This window comes from Protopterus annectens, chromosome 1.part1, assembly GCF_019279795.1.
Source record: "Protopterus annectens isolate FY-2018-M chromosome 1.part1, PAN1.0, whole genome shotgun sequence".
Taxonomy (NCBI): domain Eukaryota; kingdom Metazoa; phylum Chordata; order Ceratodontiformes; family Protopteridae; genus Protopterus; species Protopterus annectens.
Window position 1 is genome coordinate 768,858,793 of NC_056726.1, and position 18,781 is coordinate 768,877,573.

The following is an 18,781-nucleotide window of genomic DNA, read 5'->3' on the forward strand; positions in this document are numbered from 1 at the left end:
ATGTTCAGACTTTGAAATAACTGGGCATCTGGCTGGATCCCTATCTCTGAAAAGATATGTGAAACTCAATCTTAAAATGAAAAGGTAACTAATGCTAGCGCCAGTCGCAATCTTATTTTACCATCGCCAAATAATGTGCCTCTTCCATACCCCATCTTCAGCCAACAGGACACAGTGTGTACAGATACTTAATTGTATCTTTTGCTTCATACCTTTTCTCTTGCTTTAACCACCACTACCAAGTGCTTAAAATGGCAAACTAATTTCCTATTTTGCTTTATTCTGATTTATTTCTGTGATCTTGCACTGTATGGTCTTCTGCTTAAACTACTGAAGTACCTTGTCACTTTGTTTTTCTGCAGTCATACCTTCCTATACCCTGCTCTTTATTTTCTATTCCGAACAACCCTCAGCATTTCTGTACAAGACAACACAGCATTCCGTCTTCAGGTTCTCCACTGCAGGAAAGCTTTGTAACTGACTTGTGCATCTGGAAGAGACATGCACAATGCATAACAGAATCCTCTGATCTACCTGCACTTACCTAGTTGCTAAAAAACACCTCATCCTAAAAGTCAAACATGACTCTCCATTTGTGATCCATCCAGTTTAACCACTTCAAATTATCAAATGTATCTATACCATCTTTTACATTTACTCATGTGCTTAAGTTTTTCCTTCACTAGACTATTTCTATTTCCCTTACTTAGTGTTAAGAAGACTAACAGCTCACACTTATTAGTTTCTGTAATATGATGAATTATTAGAATATGCTTTCTTTTACAGTCTTGTGATGAATGGTTTATACAAGTTTTAAAATACCATCTGTAAGTTACATAAGTGTTTTCTACCTTGTTCTTTTATTTTATTTATTTTGTTGCACTTTTCTTGGAGCATGGATGAAAACAGCATCCACTAAAAAAAGCAAACAAAATAGTACCAATATCCTTCACAAGTTATCTTCAATAATAAAGCGTAATTATGCTGCACAATTCCTCACAGAGATTCCTTGCTCCTGATGACATGAGTTCGGTGCTCTTTCCAATTGTGGGTCTAATTCTGTCACTCTACATGTGTCTGCTGACACTGTTAAACAGATTCCTTAAAGACGTATGATAACATTATTTCAGCAACTAAATCACAGAGGCTGTATTCTGCATTTTATGATACTTGAACTTTAATCACCAACAGACCATCTGCCTATAACATTACTTCAGTCACAATCATGGTTACCTCTCATCCGAATAAATTTCTTCACAAAATTTTGTTGGCAACTGTTGTTCTATACCTTTTATGGATTTTTAAATCCAGTATTCCCTGAAAAGAATACATTATTGCCACAATGGGATTACCATTTATTAAATTAAAATGAATAAAAAAAAAACATTTTCTAGGACTGCTGTAGTAACTAACTGATCTGATGCAGTTCATGGCTATAGGAAGCATGCAATATGGAATCCATTTGATTTTCTTTATTACTTGTTTGAACTTATTAATCCAAAGAAAAGAAAAAAAATGAAAGGAAGCAAATGTGTCCAGTCTTTGGCATTACAATGTTACCTTCCTAACACAAAACTAAAAACTCTGCTCCTTGGAAACATAACCAGCTTCAGTATATGGTTAGCTGAAACTGCATTAGTGACAGGCACATACAGGATGGACCAGCAATCTTCTGAGATAAGGTCATGCTTGCATCATAAATGAACATTCCATCTATTTTCTTGCTGAGTTTCCTTGAGATGAGCTTCTAACAGAGGTACTGCTAACACTCCCTTTTTGGGAAGCAGGAGGGTGAGTGGGTATTTTTTTCTTGATAACTGGAGTCTTAGCTTTGGTCTTAAATGCCTTATTGATGTCCAATTTGTTCATAAAGTTGCATGCTTCTTCGTGTGAAGAATTCATGTTGAAAGTGATGGGTCTGTACATATTAAACCATTGCTGAGCAAAAAAAAGAGAAATAAAAATAATATTCAGTCTTCTAATAACAGAAATTCCAGGAAATTACAGCAGACAGCTGAGAATTTATATAAAGTAATTTAGCAATATTCTAAGGTTTAACTCTCTTAACACTATGTAACCATACGTAGACCTACTTGGCATATACTGTATTTTCATTCTGTATTATGCAAACTATAGACTGCAAAACATTATTTCAGCAAGTTGATGAATGCTGTGGAATAGGTTTCCAGTTAATGAAAGGAAAATAGCAGTCATCTTTGAGAAACTGTTTATGGTCAAAGACTGGAAACTGGAAGGCTGACTACTGTTTTGATGACTCTGACTAATGCATTGGATTAGAAATTTACAACAACAGCTAAAAGGAATCCTCCTTCATAGTCTACGTTCTGTTTGTTGAGCAGTTAAGAGAAAGATAAATCACTGTTTCTACGACATCCGACTAACTAAAAAGTACATTTTTGTACCTACCATAAATGTAGATGTTCGAGTGCTAATACAGCTGCAGTCATAACAGATGGGTTCTCCTGCCCTCAGGCGGGTCCTCGGTCGGCCGAATTCCAAAGTCTAGGTCCGGCGTCGGTTGTCGTCGCTTCTTCCCTGACGTCAGTGCGACAGGGGTATAAAAGAACCAGCCAACGCCATTTTCTTCAGTCTTTCTTGCCCCAGATGTCAGGTGCCCCCAGAAGGACGGCAATACATGAAATAATGTAATAATGCAATGCAATATAATCAAAAAACAGTAGTTGCAAGCAAATACACCATAAAAGAATACCCCTAGAGGGGAAGGTGGGAGGGAAACCTGGACTGCAGCTGTATCAGCACTCGAACATCTACATTTATGGTAGGTACAAAACTGTACTATGTTCATCGTGCATACAGCTGCAGTCATAACAGATGGGTAGAATCCCAAAGCTAAGAAAGGGGTTGTAGGCACTAGGTGGAGCTAGGAGGAGCCAAAATGCCCTGCAAGACTGCAGTGGCAAAGCCTGCTCTAGACTTGGAGTATAATGGTAGGTTGTAGTGCTTAGAGAAGGTATGCACAGAACTCCAAGTGGCTGCTTCTAAAATATCCTTGGTAGGAACTCCTCTGAGGAAGGCTGCAGAGGTGGCTGTGGCCCTGGTGGAATGAGTTCTAATGCCTGTAGGAACAGTTTTGCCATGAAAGGAATAGCAAAAGCGTATGCAGTGGGCTATCCATTTTGAGATTGTCTGTTTGGATATTGACTTTCCTTGAGCTCCTAGCATAGGCCACAAAAAGCTGTTCTGATTTTCTGAAAGGCTTTGTTCTGTCCAAATAATAACGCAGTTGTCTGTGGATGTCCAAGGAATGCAGTAATCTCTCCCCTTTGTTTTGAGGATTAGGATAAAAAGTAGGTAAATGTATGGCCTGATTTAAAGCTACCCTGGACACCACTTTAGGCATAAAGGATGGGTTGGTACATAATGAAACTCTGTCCTGATGGAAGATGATGAAAGGCTGGACAGCCATAAGAGCCTGTAGTTCTGAAACTCTACGAGCTGAAGTGATAGCCAAAAGGAAAGCTGTTTTCCAGGACAAATACTGTAAATCTGATGAGGCAGCTGGTTCAAAAGGGGGAAAAGTCAGTTTTTCCAGAATTAAATTAAGATCCCAAGCAGGTATTGGTTGTTTTCTTGGAGGTCTTAAATTCTTAGCCCCTCTGAGGAACTGTCTTAATAGAGGGTGAGAGAATAAAGGTGGATCAGTGTTGTATTCTGCAGAAATGGCTGAGGCATGGATTTTGATGGAGGAGAACGAAAGTCCACTGCTTAGCAGTTCGGCCAAATATTGTAGTATTTGAGGTAAATTCAGTTTTCCAGGGCACTGGCCCTTTTTCTCATTCCAAACACAAAAACGTTTCCATTTTGCAGAGTAAGCTTTTCTAGTTGATGGTCTTCTGGCCTCCAAAATGACATCCTGCACCTCCTTGGAGAGCAGGGCCTGCTGTGATGCTAAGGAATCTTCCATGCAGCTAGATTGAGTGTCTTCAGCTGACTGTGAAGAGTTTTGAAGCTGTGCTGAGTCAGAAGAAGAGGCATTAGAGGCAGGGTCCATGGTGGGGAATGCGTCAGGCTCCTTAGTAGTGGGTACCAGTGTTGCCTTGGCCAGTCCGGAGCAATGAGGATCATCTTTGGTCTGTCTGCTCTAGTCTTCAATAGGACTTTGGGCAGCAGAGGAAGAGGTGGGAAGGCATAAACTGTCATTGATGTCCAACTGAAAGAGAGAGCGTCCACTCTCCAGGCCTTTGGATGGAAGATCCTTGTGCAGAATTTTGTTAATTGATGATTTTTGTGGGAGGCAAAGAGATCTATGCCTGGCCTTCCCCATTCTTGGATTATTTCTGTAAAAACTTTTGGATGCAACTTCCATTCGTGTGGATCTGTCATATTCCTGCTTAGGTTGTCTGCCAGCGTGTTTTCCTTGCCTGGCAAGTACTGTGCTTGTAGCTCCATTTGTAAGTCCATGGCCATGTTCCAAAGTGACATGGCCAGCCTGCATAGGGGATAAGAATGTGTTCCTCCCTGCTTGTTTATGTACCACATAACTGTGGTATTGTCTGTTCTTATCAATAGCTGACCTGGTTGTAGAAGGTCCTTGAAGGCTGTAATAGCATTTATCACTGCTAGCATTTCTTTTTGATTGATGTGAAGGTGCTTTTCTTTTTGGGTCCATTTGCCCTGAATGCACCGGTCTGTCATGTGCGCCCCCCAGACGTAGTCCGAGGCGTCTGTTGTAATGACTTGATTCGCTTGAGGCTTGCTGAATGGAAGACCTGTGTTTGTTTGGCATGCTTGAGCCCACCACAGAAATTCCTTTTGCAGACATGGAATTAGTGGTATCATTGTTTCCAAACTGTGGCTGTGTTGAGACCATATGTTTTTTAGGTACCAGTGTAGTTTTCTCATATGCAGCTTTGCACATGGGATTAGTAAGATGCAAGATGCCATGAATCCCAGAGCCTGCAGGATTTTCCTTGCAGTCAGCCTGGTGCAATTTGCCAGTGTTCTGAAATATTGAATTAGTTGCCCCTGCTTCTCTGGCGTGAGGTAGGCCATCTGGGTGTTTGTGTCCAAATTGGCACCCAGGAAAATTATCTTCCGAGAGGGTATTAGTCTTGATTTCTTTTTGTTGACTGTGTATCCTAGAGAGTTTAATAACATTATTACATAAGCCAGATGTTTCAGAAGAATGTGTTTGCTGTCCGCTTGGATCAGGCAGTCATCCAAATAAGGGTATACTTGTATCCCTTGAAGTCTGCAGTAGGCAATTACTGATGCCAGGCATTTCGTGAATACTCTGGGCGCAGTAGATAAACCAAAGGGCAATGCAGAGAATTGATAATGTATTGAACCTGCAAGAAATCTGAGGTATCTTCTGCAATTTTGTCTGATTGGGACATGCAGGTAAGCCTCCTTGAGGTCCAATGTTACCAGCCAAGACTCCTTGCCCAGCATGGGAAGAAGTTGCTGTAGAGTGAGCATCTTGAATTTTGGTACGAGTAGGAATGTGTTTAGGATGGAAAGGTCTCCAATCTTTGCCCTTCCTTGGCACCAAAAATAGCCTGGAATAAAAACCTTGACCTTGTTCGTGTGTAGGTACCTCTTGAATAGCTTTCATGTTTATAAGATCTGAAATTTGCTTTTGTGCCTCTGCCCTTTGATTGTGTGGCAGGTTTGGCATGCCTTTCATTTTTGGAAGGGTATGAAAATGGAATTTGTAGCCTCTGTTTATAATGTTCAGGATCCATTTGTCCTTTGTGACAATATGCCAATTTTTTGAGAATAGTGCCAGCTTTCCTCCTAAGGGTGCTGCCATTTGAGACCTGGTTGGCATGCAAAGGGGAAAGTCATTGGTTTTGCTTTCTGAAAGATTACGAGTTGTCCTCACCACTTCTTTGTGTAGGAGCTTGCCATTGTCTGCCTCTGTACGAGCCTTATGTTTGTCCTCTGCCCCTCGGGTGCCTGTATCTGCCTCTTTGGGGTCTGTCTGTGGCAGGAAAGGACCAGTTTTTGGAAGGCCAATTTCTACTAAAACGTGGGGGTTGAACCTGCATAAATTCTTTCACAGTTTGCATTGATTTAGCCTTTTCCTCCATTTTCCGTAACACTTCCTCAGCATTTGCCCCAAATAGTACATCCTTTTGAAGAGGGACGTCTAGTAATTTAGCTTTGACATGATCAGGCAAGGCTTGTTCATTGAGCCAAGCATGCCTACACGTATGACTGAGCCTGTAACAGCAGCTCTACATGAGGCCTCTAGAGCATCAAAACCACATTGTAAGGTATGTTTACCCACTTGTTCTGCATTATGCATCAAATCCTGCAACTCCTTCATGTCTGGTTGTTCAGGTTGTGACATTTTACTTTTCAATTGAGATAACAGAAACTGTTGGTATTTTAGCATATGAAACTGACAGTTTAAGGCCCTCATGGATAAGGTAGCCGAGGTATATACCTTTTTTCCCCACCTTTCTAAGGATCTGGAATCTCTCTCGGAAGGCAATGTTTTTTTGGCAATGGAGGCCTTAACTCCCTTGGGCCCCTGTGAGATGGTTTCTAGGTCAGCAGCATGGCTTTTGTATAGAAATTGGTGTGAGTCAGGAACCCTGTAGTACCTGTCAGGCTTAACTGGGGCTGGAGGGAGAGAGTCCGGGTTAAGGCAGGCCTCCGAGTAACATCTAGGATGTCCAGGACAGGAGGTATAGCCAGAGGCCTGTGCTGGGGTAACAAAAGAAATTCCCTGAGCCTTTTCTTGGAATCTGAATAATCCTGGCCTTCCCAGTGGAAGTGTTCCCTTAAGGTATGCAGAGTTTCACCAAATGAGTAATCCTCAGGGGGGATACAGAAGGAATAGATTCCTCTGCATCAGAGTCTTCAAAAGGAGAGTAAGACTGTTCCTGATAATCAGAGTGCTCTGAAATAATGGAGCCCTGATCATAGGAGGGGGAATCTTCCTCCACTCTGGGTCTTTTGTCCGGAGGTGGCTGAGAACCTCTGATTAGAGTAATTAAATCCTCAGCCATTTTAAGCATCTGTTTCTTAGGCATGGGGCCTGGAGATGGGCCCTGTGTAGCTCGTCTCTTAGGGTGCATGGCAGCTTTAGACTTGGTGAAAGCCTTGATGGAGAAAGAAGAGGAAGGTCTGAATACACCTTGAGTGGAGGTGGACCTGTCCACATTCTGTGTTTCAATGCCAAGAGTGGCTTCGGTATCTGTAGTCAGGGTGTGGGCCGAGGAGCCTGCGTCCTCGGGTACAGGAGACACTGCCGAAGATGTGTCGTCGGTAATCAGGGGCTGCGTATGCGCCTCGCTGAGAACCGGGCTTTGGCGTGGTGTCGGTAGAGGTCGCGGACATCAAGTGTCGGTCCTTGTCTTTGCGTTTTTTTAGACAAAACCGGAGTCGGAGTATCCGACGACATAGTATAGTTAAATGCTTTCCCAAAATAATGCTGGGCGAACTCCGCTCGACGCTTAATAGTGCGTTTGTTGAATGTAGCACAAAAGCGACAGACCGAGACGTCGTGGTCTGGGCCTAAACAAGGTATACAGAGGGAATGGAAATCCTTATGCGGTATTTGCTTCCCACAAGAAATACAATTATTAACTTTGTCTGACATCGGTCTGAGGCAAGAAAAAGTTTCCCCAACGGGGTACTTAGCTTTTAAGAAGACTTCGGTTCCAAATTTTTTGTAATCTCAGGAGCTGGCCGACTGGCACTTGCGAACTGCTTCTGCTTCGGGCACCACGCGGCAAAAAAGACTGAAGAAAATGGCATTGGCTGGTTCTTTTATACCCCTGTCACACTGATGTCAGGGAAGAAGCGACGACAACCGACACCGGACCTAGACTTTGGAATTCGGCCGAGGACCCGCCTTACGGCAGGAGAACCCATCTGTTATGACTGCAGCTGTATGCACGATGAACATCAGGAATGCAAATAAAAACATTCAAGGCAGGCTAAAACCATGACAGTAATTAAATAGTTGTGACTTGACTCACAAAAAGCATTGTGGAACTTCATGCTGCTTAACATGAGGATTAGACCCCACCTCTATATATGGATTCACTTTATATCCTCGAAATACTGAAATATCGAAATTCAGTATTTCGAGGCTATAAAGTCGAAAAGTACAGTTGTGTACACTTACCATAAATGTAGATGTTCGAGTGTATTCACTGTTGCAGTCATTACATTTGGGTTATCTGCTTGCAGGTAGCCCTCAGTTGGCCTGATTAACAAAGTCTTGGGTCCTGCGTCGGTTGCTGTCTCTCCTTCCGTGATGTCAGGTCGTCAGGGGTATAAGACATGCAGCCAATGTCATTACATCAGTTTTTCTTGCCCCAGATGTCAGGTGCCCCCCTAATGGGGAGCAATTAAATCTATAAATATACAAGGTTATACCTCAAACAAAAAAGTAAATACAGCAAAAAGCTTTTAAGCATTGAAAGGAGATAAGAGGTATTGCCAAACAAAGTCAGGGGGCTGGAGGGTGGGTAACCAGGACTGCAACAGTGAATACACTCAAACATCTACATTTATGGTAAGTGTAAACAACTGTACTATGTTCTTCGTGTTTCACTGTTGCAGTCATTACATTTGGGTAGATTCCCAAAGCTAAGGATGGGAGGAGGAATTTAGATAGCATTAGGACCAGCTATAAGGCCCTGCAAAACTGCAGTGGCAAAGCCAGCTCTGGATTTAGAGAAAATTGCCAAATGGTAATGCTTGGTGAAAGTATGTACAGAACTCCAGGTAGCAGCTTCTAGGATGTCCCTGGTAGGTACGCCTCTGAGAAAGGCTGTAGAGGTAGATACAGCCCTGGCTGAGTGGGATCTGATCCCCTGTGAGATAGGTTTTCCATGCTGCTTACAGTAGAAGTGAATGCAATGGCCTATCCATTTGGAGATAGTTCCCTTTGAAATAGCCTTCCCATCTGTCCCTGCAGCAAATGGCACCAGCAGTTGTTCAGATTTCCTTTGAGGTTTAGACCTGTCCACATAGAATCTAAGTTGTCTGTACACATCTAAGGAGTGCAGTATCCGTTTCCCTTTGTTCTGTGGATTAGGAACGAAGGTAGGCAAATGAATGGACTGATTAAAGGCCACACTGGATACCACCCTTGGCATGAAAGAGGGATTGGTCCTGAGGGACACCCTGTCTGCATGAAAGATGATGAAAGGCACCACTGCCATAAGGGCCTGAAATTCAGATACCCTTCTTGCTGAAGTGATTGCTAAAAGGGAAGCTGTTTTCCAAGAAAGGAATTTTAAATCTGCAGGATTAAATTGATCAGTCACAGCATGAAGCTATGGGAAAGAGTAGTGGAAGCTAGGTTAAGAAGGGAGGTGATGATTAGTGATCAACAGTATGGTTTCATGCCAGGAAAGAGCACTACAGATGCGATGTTTGCTTTGAGAGTGTTGATGGAGAAGTACAGAGAATGTCAGAAGGAGTTGCATTGTGTCTTTGTGGATTTAGAGAAAGCATATGACAGGGTGCCTAGAGAGGAGTTGTGGTATTGTATGAGGAAGTCGGGAGTGTCAGAGAAGTATGTAAGAGTGGTACAGGATATGTACGAGGGTAGTGTGACAGCGGTGAGGTCTGCGGTGGAAGTGACGGATGCGTTTAAGGTGGAGGTGGGATTACATCAAGGTTCAGCTCTGAGCCCTTTCTTATTTGTAATGGTGATGGACAGGTTGACAGACGAGATCAGGCAGGAGTCCCAGTGGACTATGATGTTTGCAGATGACATTTGTGATCTGTAGTGAGAGTAGGGAACAGGTGGAGGAGACCCTGGAGAGGTGGAGATATGCTCCAGAGAGAAGAGGAATGAAGGTCAGCAGGACTAAGACAGAATATATGTGTGTGAATGAGAGGGAGGATAGAGGAATGGTGAGGATGCAGGGAGTAGAGGTGGAGAAGGTGGATGAGTTTAAATACTTGGGATCAACAGTTCAGAGTAATTGTGAGTGTGGAAGAGAGGTAAAGAAGAGAGTACAGGCAGGATGGAGTGGGTGGAGAAGAGTGTCAGGAGTGATTTGTGACAGACGAGTACCAGTAAGAGTGAAAGGGAAGGTCTACAAGAGGGTAGTGAGACCAGCTATGTTATATGGGTTGGAGGCAGTGGCATTGACAAAAAGTCAGGAGTCAGAGCTTGACGTAGCAGAGTTGAAGATGTTAAGATTTGCACTGGGTGTGTCGAGGACGGACAGGATTAGGAATAAGTATATTAGAGGGTCAGCCCAGGTTGGAAGGTTTGGAGACAAAGCCAGAGAGGCAAGATTACGTTGGTTTGGACATGTGCTGAGGAGGGATGCAGAGTATATTGGGGAAAAAGATGCTAAGGATAAAGCTGCCAGGTAACAGGAAAAGAGGAAGGCCTAAGATAAGGTTTATGGATGTGGTGAGAGAGGACATGCAGGTGGTTGGTGTGACAGAGCAAGATGCAGAGGACAGGAAGAAATGGAAACAGTTGATCTGCTGTGGCGACCCCTGACGGGAGCAGCCAGAAGAAGTAGCAGCAGCTGGCTCAAAAGGAGGAAGGGTGAGTTTCTCCAATACAAAGTTAAGGTCTCAGGCTGGAGTTGGAGCTCTCCTGGGTGGTCTTAAATTTTTGACCCCTCTGAGGAACTGCTTGGGCAGTGGAAGAGAGAAGAGGGGAGGTTCTGTGTTATAATGAGCTGAAATGGGTGAGGCGTGAATTTTTATGAAGGAAAAAGACAGGCCTTTGTGAAGCATCTCAGTTAAATACTGTAAAATCTGAGGTAAATTGGGCACTGCTGTGCTCATCCCTTGAGATTGGTTCCAGGCACAGAATCTTTTCCATTTTTCAGCATAAGATTTTCTAGTACTAGGCCTCCTTGCCTCTAAAATGACATCCATCAATGGTTTACTGAGGGATGGTAAAGGATAGCGTAGGCAATTAGCCAGGCTGCTAGGTTCTATGTTTGATGCTAAGAGTGCAGAATCTGGTTCTCCTGCTGAGACAGCAGGGTAGGAGTCTGTGGCAGGTGCCATGGGGCCAACAGTGGCACACTGCGCAGGAGGGGGTACCAGTGTTGGCGTTGCCAGGCTGGTGCAATCAAAACCATCCTTGGTTTGTCTTGTTTGATCGTTAGTAGTACTTTGGAGAGCAGAGGAAGAAAGGCATAAACTGATAGGTTTTTCCAGCTGAAGGACAGATCATCCACCTTGCAAACTTGTCTGTGGGGAGTCCTTGCACAAAATATTTCCAATTGATAGTTCTGGTGGGAGGCAAACAGGTCTATATGTGGGCTTCCCCATTTGCTTGTCAACATGTTGAAAATCCTTGGTTCCAGTTTCCACTTGTGTGGGTCCATGAGGGTTCTGCTTAGTCCATCTGCCAGTGTACTTAGTTTTCCTGGCAGGAATTGAGCTTGGAGATATACTTGGTAGCTCAAGGCTGTGTTCCACAATGCCATGGCTAGTCTGTAGAGGGGGTAAGAATGTGTACCCCCCTGTTTGTTTATGTAGTACATAACAGTGGTGTTGTCCGTCTTTACCATCAATTGTCCTGGAAGAATGTGGTCCTTGAAGGCTGTCAGAGCATTCTGTACAGTTAACATTTCTTTATGACTGATGTGAAGGTGCATTTGAATTGGGTTCCATCTGCCCTGAATGCACTTCCCTGCCAAGTGCACTCCCCCATGCATAGTTTGATGCATCTGTTGTTAGGATTTGGGTGTCAGAGGGTAGTGTGTATGGTAGTCCCTTGTTTTGGTGGCAGGCCTCTGCCCACCAAAGAAACTCTAGGCGTAGACAAGGAATAATAGGAATCATTGCTTCTAGATCCTGAGAATGTTGATACCATAGGCTTTTTAGATACCATTGTAGTTTCCTCATATGCAGTCTTGCATATGGAATTAGAAGAATGCAGGAGGCCATGAACCCCAAGGCTTGTAGTATTTGCCTTTCAGATAGCAGGGTTTTTGTGACCACTTGTTTGAAGAAGGTTGTCAAGTGAATTTGTTTCTCTGGTGTGAGGAAAGCCATCTGGGAAGTTGTATTCAAGCTTGCTCCCAGGAATATAATTTGTTGACAGGGTACCAGGTGTGATTTCGTTTTGTTTATGGTGTACCCCAGACAAGTTAGCACCCTCTGTACAAAAGCCAGATGATTCAAAAGTATGTCCTGGTTTTCTGCCTAAATTAGACAATCGTCCAGGTAGTGGTATATTTGAATATTTCTTTGCCTGCAAAATGCAGTGACTGGAGCTAGGGCACTTTGTGAATACCCTGGGTGCAGTAGATAAGTTAAAGGGCAGTGCAGAGAACTTATAGTGCGTGTAGCCTGCTTTGAAGCATATGTATCTTCTGCAATACTTCCTGATTGGGATGTGCAGGTATGCTTCCTTTAAATTTAGTGTTGCCAATCAGGCATCTTTGCTTAGCATAGGAAGCAACTGGTGATGAGTCAGCATTTTGAATTTTGGAATCAACAAAAAGGTGTTTAGAGTAGGCATGTCAGGGATAGGACGCCATGAATTGTCTTTTCTGGGTACCAGGAAAAATTTTGAATAAAAACCTTGTCCCTTTTTCTCTTGTGGTACCAACTGAATAGCCCCGATGCTTAAGAGAGAGAGTACTTGCTTTTGGGCCTCTGCCTACTGCTTTGGAGGCAGATCCGGCCAACCGCTTGGAGTTGGTGACGTGTGGAAGTGATATCTGTATGCTTGGGACACTATATTTAAAACACATTTGTCCTGGGTAATGAGTCCTCAGTTCTTTGCATGAAGTGCAATCCTTCCCCCCAAAGGGGCAGTCAGTTGATAAGTGCTTGGAAATTTTAAAAGGAAGTCATTGAAACAGTTTAACATGGGGGGGGGGGGTTATTACTCCCAAATTTGGAAGTTGAGGCCCCCCACTGCTTAGTCCTGTGCGTCCCCTGGGACTGAAGCCTGGGTCCTCTGCTGGATCTGGGTTTGGACTGAGAAGGTCTGGAAGATGCAGGAAAGGACCAATTCTTAGAAGGCCAATGCCTACTAAATCTTGGAGGTTGTACTTGTAAAAAATCTTTAACAGTTTGCATAGATTTAGCTTTTTCCTCCATCTTGTTATGAACTTCTTCTGTCTTGTTGCCAAACAGGTAGCCCTGATTTAATGGAGCATCCAGTAATTTCACTTTAACATAATCTGGCAAGGATTGCTCCTTAAGCCAAGCATGCCTTCTAAGTACAGACCCACTTACCGCAGCCCTGCAAGACGCCTCTAGTGAATCAAAACCACATTGCAATGTATGATTACAAACTTGTTCAGCAGAATGCATAAAAATCCTGTAAATCCTTATTTTCAGCACAATCAGGAGTCAGCATCATTTTCTTGTTTAAGCAATCCAATAATATGCAGCTGATACTTTAACATATGAAACTAGCAATTCAAGGCCCTAATGGCCAAAGTTGCAGAAGTGTATACCTTCTTACCCCATCTATCCAATGCCCTGGAGTCTCTATCAGAAGGCGTAGGATTTTTGGCAGTAGTAGCGTTAATGCCCTTGGGTCCCTGTGAAATGGTTTCAGGATCCGCAGCAGGATTTATGAAAAGGAACTTGTGAGTCAGGAACCCTGTAATGTCTATCAGGTTTTCTGGAAGCAGGAGGTAAAGAGTCAGGGGCCATGCTAGATTCCGAAAAGGCATCACCAACAATGTCCAGTACAGGAGGTATAGCTAAAGGTCTGTGCTGGAGCAGGAGTAAGAAATCCTTAAACCTCTTTTTAGAATCAGAGAAATCCTGATTTTCCCAACGAAAAAGCTCCCTGAGAGCATGCAAGGTTTCACCAAAAGAGAAATCTTCTGGGGGGAAGCAGAGGGAATAGAGTCCTCAGTATCAGAATCCTCATAGGTAGATAAGGGTAAATCCTGGTCATCAGAGGAAACAGACATTTCAGAATCCTGGTCAGAAGTATCATAAGCAAACTCAGTCCCAGGTCTCTCAGAGAGGGAAGGTTGGCTTCCCCTGATTAAAGTAATAAAGTCTTCAGTCATTCTTATCATTTGTTCTTTAGGCATAGAGGCCTGACCATGCAGTCTGGGCATCAGTTTTCTAGGCATGGTTCGAGTTTTAGGCCTTGAAGATCACCTTGGGCTGGAATGGTTTTGTGAGTTCTTATTTGATAAAGGTTTAAATCAATCAAACAATAATTTTGTATGAACAGCTGTTAGATTTGGTACTTAAGCACAACTTCATAATGTTTGACAATGAATATTTTCTCCAGACCAAGGGGGTTGCTATGGGTTCACTGTGCGGGGGCCTATATGCAAATATTGTCATGCTCCAATGGGAGAAAAAATATTTAATGAATTTAGTTTTCTGTGACTATTGTAGAATGCACACCTGTTTTTTGGATGACATTTTTATTTTTTGGGTAGGCCCTCAGGACAAGATAACTGAATTTTTGAATTATATAAACGCTTCTACAGAATTCTTACAATTCAGATGTAATTTTGATTTTAAAGAAATTGCATATCTAGATGTCAGTTGGTGAAGAATACTTCGATGTGGGTTTTTCAATCAGAAATTTTTCGTAAGAAAACATACTTCAGTAGTTTTCTACATTTTGATAGTGCCCATCCTTACAAACAGAAGAGTGCTGTTGTAAAGGGGCAATTGGTAAGAGCTGCCCACATGGTCACCAGTTTTGATATATTTGTTAGTGAATGTGAGTTGTTAAAAGAAATGTTTTTAAGGAGGAGTTACCCTTTTTGTCTCGTTAATGTAGTGTTCATTGATGTCTTGAACAAGACAAAAAGGGGTTATTTTAGAGCCATTCTTAATTAGGACTTGGATGATCACTTATTGATAAGTGGTGCTAATGATGCTGAGATGTGTGATACTAATTTAGGACCATAGGAGTAACTTATTCAAGGTCAGCCTTTGTTACAGCCTATAACAGGTCCAGTAAGAAGATCACAGATATTTTGTACAAGAATTGGGTCATTATTTCATCATGTAATGATATTAGACAGTGGGTAGGGGAGAAACTGAGAAGTTATGTACCTACCATAACATTCCATGTTAGTTGTCTTCTCTCGCCTTCTTTCTTGCTTGATGGGTTCGGATCCGATCCTCGGCTCCGACTCGGCACTTGCTAAGCTCGAGAGTCACTTTTACCAGCTCGAGGCAGCCCCATATCCCATGATGCAAGGCGGTAAGTACCCAGATCTCATTTGATGACAATAGGCAATAGCACCTAGCATAATAACTTCCAAAAGGAAGAAAGAAGGAGAGAAAAAACCCTGAAGGATGGCAGAAGGACCAGCACTGTATGGTCTTCAGAAGCATACTTCCTTGTAGAAAGAAAGGTCTGTCCAGGCCTGGGGGAAGGAGGGAGGGTCGCAAGAAAGAAGGCGAGAGAAGACAACTAACATGGAACGTTATGGTAGGTACATAAAGTACAGTTGTGTACCTACCATAAATGTAGATGTCCGAGAGGAATGCATCTGCAGTCTTTACAAATGGGTTGTCCTGTCGTCAGGCAGCCCTTCGGTCGGCCGGATTCCAAAGTCTGGGTCTGGCTTCGGCTGGTGTCACACTTCACCCGACGTCATTGCGGCAGTTATTTGGGTATAAAGGCATCAGCCGACGCCATTTTCCTCAGTGTTTCTTGCCCCAGATGCCAGGTGCCCTCTTGGATGGCTAAATTTGGATAAATGTCAAAGTTTCCAAATAGTAGAGAGCAAACACACAAAATAAGCATGTATGTACATATATACAAACAAATACACCATAATAGATCCCCCCCAAGATAGCTGAAGATTGGCAAATACCCTAGGAGTACCTCAGAGGGGAAGGAGGGTGGGTAATCCTGACTGCAGATGCATTCCTCTCGGACATCTACATTTATAGTAGGTACAAAACTGTACTATGTCCTTCAAGGATGCATCTGCAGTCTTTAAATGGGTAGAATACCATAGCTAAACTAGGGGAGGAGGAAATGAGAAGATATTATGGTGTAGTTAGGATCCCTTGCAAAACAGCAGTGGCAAAGCCAGCACGGGATCTAGAGTATAGAGGTAAGTTATAATGCTTGGCAAATGTATGCACGGAGGTCCAAGTAGCAGCCTCTATAATGTCCTTGGTAGCCACTCCTCGTAAGAAAGCTGTGGTAGTGGCAGTAGCCCTTGTGGAGTGAGGCCTGATGTTCTCTGGAGTTTTCTTTCCATGGTAGGAGTAACAAAATCTAATGCAATTTCCTATCCATTTGGAGATTGTCTGTTTAGAAATTGGTTTTCCTTCCTTTCCTGTTGCATATGCTACCAGAAGCTGGTCAGTTTTTCTATTGTTTTTTGTCCTGTCCAGGTAGTAGCGTAATTGTCTGTGTACATCCAAGGTATGTAAGAGCCTTTCTCCCCTGTTCTGTGGGTTGGGAAGAATGTAGGAAGGTGGATAGCCTGATTTAAAGAGACTCTGGATACCACCTTAGGCATAAATGTAGGATTTATTCTCATGGACACTCTATCTTGATGGAAGATCAGGAAGGGTTGCACTGCCATTAATGCCTGTAGTTCAGAGACCCTTCTTGCTGAAGTTACTGCCAGCAGGAAAGCAGTCTTCCAGGATAAGTATTGTAATTCTGCTGTTGCTGCTGGTTCGAAAGGAGGAAGAGTCAGTTTTTCTAGCACAAAGTTCAAGTCCCATGCTGGCAATGGAGGTTTCCTGGGAGGTTTTACATTTTTAATTCCTCTCAAACTGTCTGAGCAGAGGATGCGAGAAGACAGGAGGATCCAAGCTGTATTCTGCTGAAATAGCTGATGCATGAATCTTGATGGAAGAATAGGACAGGCCTGTATGGAAGAGCTCCACCAAGTACTCCAGGATGTTGGCTATGTTCACCAGTGTCACATCTTGCCCCTTTGCAGTACTCCAGATGAAATATCTTTTCCATTTTGCTGCATAATTCTTTCTTGTTGAAGGTCTACGAGCCTCCATGATTATGTCTTTAACCCTTTGGGATAAATTTGGGTTAATTGCTGTTATGTAATGTTCCAGGCAGTTAGCTGCAGAGTTTTTAGGTTTGGATGCAGGATGTTGTAGTTGTTCTGTGTTAGCAGTAATGGGATCAGGGGCAGTGTCCATATTTGTTCCCGGGACATGCTCCTCAGCAGTGGATACCAATGTTGTCTTGGCCAGTCTGGGGCTATCAGAATGATCCTCGGACGCTCCTCTTTAATCTTCAGAAGCACCTTGTGCATCAAAGGAAGTGGTGGGAATGCGTATGCTGTCAGGTTTTTCCAACTGAAAGATAGGGAGTCCACCTTCCAAGCAAGTGGGTGGTAAGTCCTTGTGCAGAATTTCTTCAACTGGTGATTGAATGGGGATGCAAACAAGTCTATTTGTGGTAATCCCCATTCTCTTGTGATGGTTTTGAAGATGTCCGGATGCAGCATCCATTCGTGGGCATCTGTTGTAGTTCTGCTTAATATGTCTGCTAGAATGTTCTCCTTCCTGGTACATAAATTGCCTGTAACTGAATGTTGTAGCTCAGAGCCACATCCCATAGGTCCAGTGCCAGCCGGCATAGAGGGTATGAGTGTGTGCCTCCCTGTTTGTTGATGTACCACATAACTGTGGTGTTGTCTGTCCTTATCATCAACTGGCCTTCTTGGAGAAAAGGTCTGAATGCCTGGATTGCCAATTTTACTGCCATCATTTCTTTTAGATTTATGTGCAGATGCAGCTGGTCTTGAGTCCATAGGCCTTGAATGCACTTGTCCATCATGTGTGCCCCCAACCGAGGTCTGAGGCATCTGTCGTGATGGTTTGTCTTGGTTGACTTTTGCAGAAGGGCAATCCTGTGTTTGATTGGCAGGCCTGAGCCCACCATAGGAACTCTTGCTTCAGGCATGGGATCATTGGAATTTTGGTTTCTAGGCTGTGCTTGTGCTGGGACCACAAATTCTTTAGGTACCACTGTAGCTTTCTCATATGCAGCCTGGCATGAGGGACCAGTATTATGCAGGATGCCATGAAGCCTAGAGCTTGTAGCACTTTTCTTGCAGTTAGATGGTTCTGCTTTGTTAAAGCCAAGAAGTAGAGAGGAAGTTGCTCTTTCTTTTCTGCAGTTAGAAATGCCATTTGTTTTGATGTGTCCAGTTCTGCACCCAGAAAAGTTATTCTTTGGGATGGGATCAGCCTTGACTTTTTTGTATTGACTGTATATCCCAGGGCTTGCAGCAGGTAGATGACTCTTTGTAAGTCTTCTGTTAGTTTGTTTTGTTGTCCACTTGTATCAGGCAGTCGTCCAGGTAGGGATAGATTTGAATCCCTGAAGTCTGCAATGAGCGATTACTGATGCCAGGCATTTCGTGAACACTCTGGGCGCAGTAGATAAGCCAAAGGGCAATGCTGAGAATTGATAATGCTCTGATCCTGCAAGAAATCTGAGGTATCTTCTGCAAATTGGTCTTATGGGGACGTGCAGGTATGCCTCCTTGAGATCTAGAGTTACCAGCCAAGACTCCTTGCCCAGCATGGGAAGAAGCTGCTGTAGGGTCAGCATTTTGAATTTTGGAACAATGAGGAATGTGTTTAAAGCGGACAGGTCTAGAATAGGCCTCCATTTGTTTTCTTTTCTTGGTACCAGGAAGAGTCTGGAGTAAAATCCCTTTCCCTTGCTCCATAGATGGTACCCTTTCTACAGCTCTCATTCTTAATAATTGAGATATTTGTTTTAGAGCTTCTGTCCTTTGAGTAGGTGGTAGGTTTGGCATTCCTCTCTTTCCTGGTAGAGTATGGAAATGGAACCTGTAACCTTGGTCTATAGTTTGCAAAATCCATTTTTCTCTTG

The 18,781-nt window shown here is 43.3% G+C and overlaps 1 protein-coding gene across 3 annotated transcripts in view; it reads right to left on the reverse strand.

Annotated features, from left to right (window-relative positions):
* Positions 1 to 1,155: 1,155 nt before the first annotated feature.
* The window catches only part of TPGS2 (tubulin polyglutamylase complex subunit 2), a 612,577-nt gene continuing 594,951 nt past the window's right edge, over positions 1,156 to 18,781 (reverse strand). For 2 of the 3 annotated variants that reach the window (XM_044078027.1, XM_044078035.1), the window contains exon 7: positions 1,156 to 1,938. In XM_044078027.1, the coding sequence (XP_043933962.1) occupies positions 1,714 to 1,938 (225 nt within the window). In that variant the 3' untranslated portion in view covers positions 1,156 to 1,713. The remainder of the gene's footprint in view (positions 1,939 to 18,781) is intronic. The other variant, XM_044078044.1, reaches the window with a different exon arrangement.